General features: G+C 39.0%; 1 protein-coding gene across 1 annotated transcript; it reads left to right on the top strand.

Moving 5' to 3' along the window:
- On the top strand, positions 1-10,848 carry LOC134659214 (angiotensin-converting enzyme-like). The gene is made up of 10 exons (XM_063514842.1): positions 1-149; positions 3,461-3,634; positions 3,897-4,102; positions 4,688-4,876; positions 5,610-5,716; positions 6,265-6,410; positions 7,880-7,988; positions 8,602-9,131; positions 9,851-10,006; positions 10,619-10,848. Exons 1-10 carry the CDS (start codon positions 100-102, stop codon positions 10,779-10,781), a joined length of 1,830 nt encoding a protein of 609 aa, XP_063370912.1. The 5' UTR covers positions 1-99; the 3' UTR covers positions 10,782-10,848.
- The last annotated feature ends 470 nt before the right edge of the window (positions 10,849-11,318 follow it).

Genomic DNA, 11,318 nt, shown 5'->3' with positions numbered 1-11,318 from the left:
GCCAATTACCAGCGACAGCGGATCGTTTGGGAAGAGAGAAGTTGCGCAAGATTGGCCGCGTTGGAGAGGAGTCAGTTGCTCAATGGGACCGAGAGGAGGATGGCGTATCTGTTCTGTAGGGGCCCGAGGTTCACGCTAGATGAAGCTATGTACGTTTCTTTAAAATATCAACTACCTATACAATTTTACACTAATAGCTCTGTGAGCTGTAAGATCAGTGAACCTATTCCATTCGCGGTTTTGTTTTCTTTAATTCTTCAAAGTTAAATCCAAACTTATAAATTAAGATTATTACGTGTAAAAAACCGGACAAATGCGAGTCGGACTCACCCACCGAGGGTTCCGGACTATTTAGTTTTTGTTGTTATAGCGCCAACACAAAACCATCATCTGTGAAAATTTCAACTATTCTACATTACTTTCATTTGAACTGTAAGTACTAGAAAACTAGCTATCACGGTTCATGAGATATTGGCTGGTGACAGACAGACAGATAGGTAGACAGACGGACAGTGGAGTCTTAGTAATAGGGTACCGTTATTACCCTTTGGGTACGAAACCCTAAAAACCATACAAGACTAAGTGTTAGGCTTGAGTGGACGCTCGAGTTGGGCGTGCAGCGGGGCGGGGCGTGCGGCGTGCATGTTAAACAAATGCGCACGTATAGGAGCGGCCTTAGTGCACGCTGCTCACATCACGCGTGAGCCCACAGCCACGCTGCACGCCCCGCCGAATGCTCCGCTTCGAGCGTCCACTCAGACCTTACACTAAGGATACTGGCGCCACGTCCATTACCATTCCGTTCGCCAGGCGCCAGGCGTTTAAGTTTTTGTTTATAAAATATTGAGTACCTAAGTAGGTATAGTAACAGCACCAGTCATGGGACATTTAAGAGGAAATTTGGAGTATTTGTGATATTTCCCTGATACCGGCAAAAGTTCTACCGCTTAGCGTGTTTAAAGATGAAAATCCTATCCATCTTTTATGTTTCAGGCGTGTTATATCAAAGATACTGCAATTAGTTTCCACATAATTTACAAATTAAAACTATGCCTTTTTTCTCCAGTCATGGACACCAAAGCTCCAGTAATGGTACCCCGGTAATAGACGTGGATCCAGTAATGGGCCCCCTATAATGGACATACCCTATCAGTATAAGATATTGGAACAGGGAATAAATTTTTGGCAAAAAACTAGTTATTAGTCATATTTGGTATAAGCTTTTATGTAAGAATGTATTTTTCTTTTCACAGCCAACTAATACTCATCAAGACAATTCTAACAAACCCAAACACAATAAGGTTGCGTTTATTACAGAGTTCCCATGGCCACCTCCTGTCTCCATCATGAGATCAGGTCCATGTTATCATAATATTGCATTGTCATCCGATTTGCTTACGTATCCAAAATTTCAACTCAATCGGAAATCCGAAAGTGGCTCAAATTCAACTTCCAAGATTTGAACCACACTAACTAACAGGCATGTTAAATAAATTTTTGTAAAAACGATATTAATTTTTTCTACTCCCGTACTTTTATTTGTCATTTAAAGGGTCGTGCACACACCTTTAAACCCCTCTCTTATAGTTGTCAAGACAAGTCTTTAGTCTATTCCCCAAAAAAGTATTTGTGCATACACGCAGTATCTTTTTGGCACTTTTACGATACTTCGTGTAATCACCACTTAAAAAATATTGTATGGAATACATTGTTGCCAACCTAATTTTAATTGTCATTTCTGCCAGATGAGTGAACCATAGACATGTTTTGGTCACATCATCATCATCATCATCAGTTTTCATCTTTATAGGGCTGTATCTCCTAAACCGTGCGTCGTAGCGCAAAAATAATCAAATTTTCGTTCCCCTTTGAATCCCGTAAGTAATATTTAAAAAACACGAAAAACAAAAAAAAAATTATAAAAAAGAAAGAAAAATGTTTATGGGTTGTATCTCCTAAACCGTGCGTAGTAGCGCAAAAATATTAAAATGTTCATTCCTCTGTAAGAAGCCCCTAATTACGAGTAATATAAAAAAAACACAAAAGAGAAATAATAAAAAAAAAACAAAAAAAAAATTATAATGCTGTATCTCCTAAACCGTGCGTCGTAGCGCAAAAATAATAAAATGTTCATTCCTCTGTAAGAAACTCCTAATTAATATTAAAAAAAAAACACAAAAGAGAAATAAATAAAAAACAAAAAAAAACTTTATAATGCTGTATCTCCTAAACCGTGCGTCGCGTCGTAGCGCAAAAATAATAAAATGTTCATTCCTCTGTAAGAAACCCCTAATTAATATTATAAAAAAAATAAAAAAAAACAAAACAAAACTTTATAATACTGTATCTCCTAAACCGTGCGTCGTAGCGCAAAAATAATCAAATTTTCGTTTCCCTTTGAAACCCCAAAGTAATATTTAAAAAAACACGAAAAACAAAACAAAATAAAAAAAAAAGAAAGAAAAATGTTTATGGGTTACATCTCCTAAACCGTGCGTCGTAGCGCAAAAATAATAAAATGTTCATTCCTCTGTAAGAAACCCCTAATTAATATTAAAAAAACAAAAAAAATATATATATATATTTATAAGGCTGTATCTCCTAAACCGTGCGTCGTGGCGCAAAAATAATAAAATTTTCGTTCCCCTTAAGAATCCCACGCACTGAACAACCTATCACATTAGGACATTAAACAATCATCATCATCTATTCTTATTATTATTTCATTGCATTTCAAAGTAAGTGCTTGGTCGGTCGTAGAAAAAGTATTGTATGCAACGTTGTTTAACTGAGTCAAAAAATACTCGTGGCGTCTTTATTAACAATTTTCGGCTTCACGCCACTCGCCTTTTTTGACCCCTCTTAAACAACGGTTGCATAAAATACTATATCCGAAGTCCGAGAAGACTTCCTGACATAGTTCGTAACTACATTATACCTACTTCTGTATTATTTAAACATGAAATTACGCCATGGCAAGCATCATTATGTAAATTGTAAGTTATCCCATCATAGGAGGTATGCAGTTTTAGAGCTCCTATAATGGGATTGGGCAAAATACCATTATTTTTTATACATCTCTAGAGACACAAAATAGTGTGTTGTATACCTTATTTCATGGTAAATGCAATTAACAAAACACATTCTAGTTTACACCAAGTTATAATTAATTACAATTTAATATATGAACTCACCTCTCTTAGCGAAGTTGTTAAGAATTCTTACTAGTTATATTTTTCGGTGACACGACAACTTTTGGGTTGACGCCAATTTCTTAAAAAGTAACCGAAATTAATAAAAATTCAAACTTAAACAGCTCTATGACTCTTATTTATGGTAAAATATTGCCAGTGTTCATAAACTACTTTTAGATACTTATTTTAGAGGATTTGTGGTTTTATGTCCCATTACCGGTTCCACGTCCATTATAGGGTCCATTACATTAATTACTTATTTTCAGGAAAATCAGCAAATTGTATGAACACCTCCAGTCCATATACTCGGACGCTAAAGTGTGTATTCCTTTCGAAAAAGTTGAACCCCCCACTGATTTGGCGGGAGTGGAGTCCGCCATCTTGGAATACATCGCGACTGTCAAACGAGTTCTCAATGTGGAGTCAGAAGGAGTATCTAGGTAAGTTATGCTAACGGCCCGATTCGAACAATGTTTATAAGATGTCACAGCGATACGATCCTGATCTATCAGTGTTTTTTCAACCAAATCAGTATCGTATGGCTGCTTATACTGTTGTGTATTGTATTACACGCTCTTTGACGTCTTGAAAGTCTATAAAGTACTACTCCATACATTTTCTAAACATGAAACAAATGAGCGCTATGAAACAAATACTATTTCCTATTTTCGTAAAACAGTTTATTTTTTTTCCTTTTTCCAGAGCAGCAAAACTGGCAGTAAACGAGAAAGCCGAGACCTCCCTCTGTTTGCACGGCGACGCCGATTTCGATAAAATGATGAAGTTCTCGAGGAACGAGGAAGTGCTGCGGTGGTTGTGGATATCCTGGCGGGAGAAGCTGGGGCCGCCGATGAAGGAGCCCTATAGGGAGTTGGTTAATGTTGAGAATAGAGCGGCTAAACGGAATGGTAATAGTTCTAATACTATTGGTTATTGGCCACTACATAGTAATTGGCCACTCTTTTTTTTAATGGGTACTTTCCTCTACTTAAAATAAATTATTTCACACCGTGCACGAAATAAAGCACCAGATAATTATTATAAAATCACAGATAGCAGATATTTTTATACACAGTTTCTATTTAATAAATCGGATGGAAGTATAAAAAGTAGGTGAGTTGACTGTATCGTCACTACACACGTTTTCATATTAATTCCATATTAGCAAATAGTTTTGACAGTTCTAAAAAAGAAGCTGATTTGACTAGTAGGAAAGTAGCCAACTATGGGACAATCTTACACAAATCGACCTAGTCCCACGGTAAGCTCAATGAGGCTTACTCTTATCAATTAGGTTTCAATTGGCTTGTTTCTTTCTGATTTGTTAGGAGTGGCCACTTACTATGTAGTGGCTAATAACTAAGTCACCCTACCTTGATTTTAAATTAATATTTGACGTAAAACCTAGGTTCGTATGACTTAGTGGTATCCAATTGTAAATTCGTTTACAATTTTATCTACATCACCCTTATTGCACAATGTATAATTTTTAGGTTACACAGACATCGGCGCCACCTGGCGGGACGAATCGGAAGTAACAGACTTACGACTAATCTGCCGCCGTCTCTACAACCGTGTCAAACCTTTGTACTCCCTTCTACACGGAGTCGCTAGATACTACTTGAGGAAGAAGTATGGAGACATAGTGCCGGAGCGGGGGCCTATACCTGCTCATTTACTTGGTAGGTAGTCTTCTTTTCAATTTTCATTTACTTTTTCGGGGATCATACCTAACACTACCTACGTGACCCATTTTGTTATTTTGTTACCGTGACGGTCCGTAGTATATAACATATCTTCGAGCAACACCGGGAAGGGAGACAGCATTCGTACTATTTCCCCTCTGCCGAAGCATAGTATCCGCGGTATTCTGAAAACAAGATCCGTTCTAGAGAAGAGAACAATACGATATGTACTAATAGATAGTAGATACCTCTGGTAGTTTAGATTTCAATTAGATACTTTTGCAGCTCATTCGGGCAAACATAATTAAGTCACTTTTACGTTAAATGATCGTTGTCGTATCTTGGTGATGTCTAATGGATGTCTAATAAATATCTAGTTCAAAATCCGAATCGGGCCCTATTACTGTACCTGTAACTAATGCCGGTGCGTGTTGTGACTCGTATGTACCTATACAAAAAGAGATCGAAGTGTGCAAGATTTGTCTTTGACGTGTGTCATTTTCTATGTATACTCGTCATTACAGATTGGATTTTGTATGTAAGTGAGTGAGAAGTGCGACTGTGTGCACTTTCCGCCCGCAAAAAATGGCAGAATGATTTGTACGTAGGATATCGCCTGGGCTCTTCCCTTCCGACGTGTCGGATGCCGGTGTTACTCGAAGGCCAAGATGTTTTTTACGGCGGGATCCTACCATCTACCAATATCTTTACCTCTTTGTTTTAATTTCAGGCAGTCTATGGTCCCAGAATTGGGAGTCCATTGCTGATCTCGTCCTGCCTCAGACCATAGACCTCGACAAGAGTATCAAAAACACGAATTGGACAACTGTGGACATGGTATTTCAAAATAATATTATTTGTAGGTACAACAGCAGTACAGTTTGATATTTTTTCGAGTCCCGTGCAAGCGAAATATTCTATTATCGCTCGCTACGCTCGTGAATGTAATTTAGAATCCTGAGCGTAGTAAGGGACTCCAAAGCGCACGAGATGTAAATAACTTTGAACTTGTGTAGTACACACAACTACAAAACATATTAGCCAACCTGAAAAATGTAATCCTTCTTATTCCTCGCTCATAGGTGTCACCAAGAGAACAAAATTTCTAACTAAATGGCCATCGATAGCTATCGGCCATTATGAACTGATTGGAGCAATGCTGAGCCGAACGGAGCCGAGTATGCCCGAAAGGAACAGGCCCCACCGCCAACATGCCAATCGCTAACGCTCCGTAGCGAACGAAACGCAACTGTCACTGTCACACTAATATTTAAGAGTGATGGAGAGACACAAAGCGATTCGATGGCGAAGCGATAGCGAACGTCATCTTGGCTAGGCCGCCAGTTTCACCCCCCTAACCGGCCTGACCTAATTCAATGTCGCAGGTAAAACACGCCGAAGATTTCTACCAATCGCTAGGGCTGCCCGCCATGACAGATACGTTTTGGCGCGAATCTGTATTCGAGCGGCAGGGCCCGAGCACGCGCTGTCACGGCACCGCGGCGGACATGTTTCAAGATGGCGACTTCAGGTATTACCAGTTTAGTTTGAATACTTTTATTGATAAACCGTTTAGATTACAACGGTTTCACTCACTTGATTTTTTGTTGCCTGAGGAAGGACCCCTGAAGGGCCCGTAACATGTCGCCAATAGCGACTAAAAAATCAAGTGAGTGAAACCGTTGTCGTCTAAACAGTTTAAAATATAGGTATTATGTCTCACGAAACTTTAATCTCACTTTTATTAATGTTTTGAGACTATCATAAACCCTATTACACAAATATTTACACACAAATACATATAAAAAATAATAATAAAAAAAACGTTTTAACGTTAGCGCTGGTGGCCTAGCGGTAAGAGCGTGCGACTTGCAATCCGGAGGTCGCGGGTTCGAACCCCGGCTCGTACCAATGAGTTTTTCGGAACTTATGAACGAAATATCATTTGATATTTACCAGTCGCTTTTCGGTGAAGGAAAACATCGTGAGGAAACCGGACTAATCCCAATACGGGCCTAGTTTACCCTCTGGGTTGGAAGGTCAGATGGCAGTGGCTTTCGTAAAACTAGTGCCCACGCCAATTACTGGGATTAGTTGCCAAGCGGACCCCAGGCTCCCATGAGCCGTGGCAAAATGCCGGGACAACGCGAGGAAGATGATGAAAAAAAAAACGTTTATTCAGAAATCTTGCTTACAACTAATTTGCATATATTCTTCTGCCAAACCACAGAGTGGTTTGTTGGCAGACAAGGCTCCTTTATGTACCTATATGGAAGCTAGTTAGTTGATAGGTAACTTAAACTTAGGTATCTACTTAACCCTTTACCGCATGCGCAGCCCTATATAGCAACTATTAAAGTTCATTTTTAAACAATAATCACCTATTGCCCGGAGGGGTAGGCAGAGACCACGGATTTCCACTTGCTACGATCCTGACAGACCTCTTTCGCTTCCGTTACTTTCATAACATTCCTCATACACGCTCGCCGGATTAGGGTGCTCTTAACCTGACCTTTCTTCAGGATTTCCCCGATCTGATCAGAAAAAGTTCGCCGAGGTATACCCCTTCCACAACTATCCCTTATTTTAATACCTTTCATAATGTAGGTAGGTAGCAGACAGATAAACTACAAGTCTGCAAAAGCATAGAGAAATATAGTAAGACAAGAGTGCTCACTCCATACATAAGTTCAGACTATTAATTTCAGTGTCTACATCTAGCATCGAGTAGCGGAACTATCAGTACTGCTACTTGACAATAGATGTAGCACCAACCGGAAAGTCTTATCTCAACAGCATAAGACTTTCCGATCGGTGCTACATCTATTGTCAAGTAGCAGTACTGATAGTTCCGCTACTCGATGCTAGATGCTAATAGTCTTTTTGGTACTAAAACTGATGTATGAAATGAGCACTCTATGTATTTTTTTCTCTGTGGCAAAAGTAACCTATGACATATTCAATTCTGGCCAAAATAATTAAAGAATTATTTTATTTCAGGCTCTTGTATTGTTCAGGATCAACAGCCGAGGATTTGTACGTAATCCATCATGAATTGGGACACATTCAGTATTACATGGCATATCAAAACCAGCCTGGCATTTTTCGAGTAAGTGTTTTTACTACGTGACCATTCGAACAACCTCAAAAAATTACTAACCTTCAAAAATACCTTAACCATCTTAAAAGTAACCTTAAAAATTAAGTGTAGGAGATAGATTCAAGTTTAACAATTTGTTATTGTTACGCCACATTGACAATCCTCTTTGTGATTGGTGCGCATCACGCACGAAGTTCATTTGTTCACTACAGGCTCCAATCAGCGTAACATCTTCAAGGTCGTATCAAAACCGTAATACGTTATTAAATTAGAATCTGGCTCCAGGTACCAGGTTCCGATACCTATACCAAAGATATATAAACTCCGTATAAGATAAATAAAGGGTAACAGAAAAACGTGCCTCCGAAAATCGAGAAAAATTATGCTCGAAATGATGGCGCCATACCTTTGGCCTATACTCGTGTAGATGGCGACACCGTTTGATATTTAATAAAATTAACACATATCAGTAAAAGAACAAGGATCAAAGTCAAATGGCGTTCTAAAAGTTTTAATCATTATATCGAAAGATGACAGTAAATTTACTGTGACTACAAAATTCACTTTGACAATACGCCTCTATACTAAATTCTCTTTGCCTCTACTCACTATTTTTTTTCAGCAAGCGAACTCAGCACTACACGAAACCGTCGGAGACACCATCATGTACGGTGTACTAACCCCACAACACCTTTACCGTATCGGCCTAATCAACGACTCCATGCTTTTCACCAACCCTAAACCATCCATTGAAGAAGAAACTTTAATATCTAAAGACCAGATCCCAAATTCCTTTGACTCAACAAATGAAGGTCCACCAAAAACCACCAATGCAGAAGAAACTCTAACATCTGAAGAACAGATCCCAAATTCCTTTGACTCATTTGAAGATGCAAACTGGAATGACGTAACTACAGATGATGTGTTACTTCTAAAGCAAGCTTTAAACAAGATACCACAGATACCATTTTCGCTTGTCATAGATGAGTATAGATGGAGGTATTTCGAAGGTGATTTGAAGGATGATCTGAATGAGGAGTTTTGGGACCTGGTGATAGAACTGCAAGGGATAGCGCCTCCGGAGAAGAGGGGTGAGGAGGGATTTGATGCTGGGGCTAAATATCATGTCCCTGATAATACACCATTTATAAGGTACATACATACATATAATCACGCCTATTTCCCGGAGGGGTAGGTAGAGACTACGGATTTCCACTTGCTACGATCCTGACGTACCTCTTTCGCTTCCGTTACTTTCATAACATTCCTCATACACGCTCGCCGGTTTAGGGTGCTCTTGACCTGGCCTTTCTTCAGGATTTCCCCGATCTGATCAGAGAAATTCCGCCGAGGTCTGCCCCTTCCAACTCCCTCTTCTACTTATCCCTTATTTATTTATAAGGTACTAATTTATTATAACTTTAAGTTACTTCGACAAGGCTCGAGTATTCTCATACTCAAGCATCCGTCTCATTCAAATCCAAAGAAGCCAAGCTTACCTAATTGTAGTGAGATCCTTAGTTTAATTTCTATTTAGCTCTAAGTATACCTTCGGTAATACCAGTATTTGTACTTCTGTCACCTTATTTAATAATTTTCTTGTGCCCGAAGTCAGGGCTATAACCGCGAAAATCGAAGTTCGCAAATTGCGGGCATCTTTCTCTGTCACTCTAATTACGCTTTCATTGGAGTAAAAGAGACATATCCCCGCAATTTTCGAATTTCGGTTTTTGCGGTAAACCCTCTGACTCGAACCGATATCTTCATCATTCGCGGTTGACCCCATAACCTAAACAACTCAGGGCACAGCGTCACCCGTCCATATTTATTGACTACTTTCATGCAACCATTTTGGTCTTGATTGTTTCCAGATACTTCCTAAGCAGTTTTCTTCAACACCAGCTATTTGAAAGCCTCTGCAAAGCCGCCATCTTTGGCCGTGTCGGAGCTAAGGAGGACATACCGAAGACCATACCGATGAACAGGTGTGATATATACGGGTCTAAGGCTGCTGGAAAACTGCTGCGGTGAGTAGACTCGTTCGCAGACGTTTCTGCTTGTTAAATATTAAAATTAGTATGGGTATCGTAACTGGTGAATTTCCAATGTGACTTGGAACTCCGGTAGTCGTTTAAGAAGTGTAAAGCTCTTACGGTAGATGTCGCTCGGGTCCCTTTGACCGGTGGAAAGATTTGCTGGCTATGGATGAGGTCTTGGTGGCTCAGATGGCAGAGCACAGCAGTGTCAGCTTGGTTCAATTTTTATCACCTGTCACTTTCGCACTTACATACTTGTTAGAACATGACAGGGATGGTGACAAGCGATAAAAATGCGACCGTGCTACTTCCGCCGGAGTATCGATCCAGAGGCCGTGAGTTCAAGTCTCACCCAAGACAGTAATTATTCCACTTTTAAAATTCTAAGCTTAATAATATCGTTCTCAGACGTTTCTGCTTATTAAAAATTAAAAACCCATGTATTTGTTTACTATGCACCAAAGAGAATTTGAAATAGAGGCGGATTGTCAAAGTAAATTACGTAAACACAGTAAATTTACTGCCACCTATCGACAGAATATTAAAGCTGTTAGAACGCCATTTAAATTTGGTCTTTTTGAACTTATAATCTTCTCATTTCAGAGAACTAATGTCAAGAGGTCATTCTCAAAATTATCAAGAAATACTCCAGGCGACGCTCGGCACAGACGTCATCTCCTCAGCAGCGCTCGAGCGATACTACCGCCCTCTGTACGCGTTGCTGGTTAAACATGTGCGCGCGCATCGCATCCCTATTGGCTGGTAGCTGACCAATCAGCGTTTGAATAATGAGATTGGATTAAATCAGACAAAAATAATTGCAAAAAAAGATATAGAATAAAGTAGTTTTTACTCATTTTGCACTTTGGATGATTTTTTTATTATAAATAAAAGAAGGGTGATTTGACTAATAAATTTAACCTAACCTCCACATTTAAAAGTTGTTAATACAAACTAAATAAATAATGTCTATGAAACAACTTTTTTAGATAAAAAAAAACTGTTTTGAAACTGCCAGTCCGATTTAAATTATTTTCTGATATACAAATGGTATAACACTACATTTCAAATACTAATAAAAATTGTTTTATTAAGCTCTGAAAAACAAAAAGAAGGTTTTTATTTCAATATAAAGGTACATGTAAAATTTAAGAACTAAAACCCGTTCTGAGCCATGCCGGGTCCAAAGGTCCCCATCACACTTGCAGCGTTACCCCGCTGTATGACGATGGAGAAAAACGAAAGGATTTGAAATAAAAGGTCCAAATATAAATTAACAATAAATACACTTTATTAACCTAAA

This window comes from Cydia amplana, chromosome 24, assembly GCF_948474715.1.
Source record: "Cydia amplana chromosome 24, ilCydAmpl1.1, whole genome shotgun sequence".
Classification (NCBI taxonomy): Eukaryota; Metazoa; Arthropoda; class Insecta; order Lepidoptera; family Tortricidae; genus Cydia; species Cydia amplana.
This window is presented reverse-complemented; position numbering and strand designations above follow the sequence as displayed.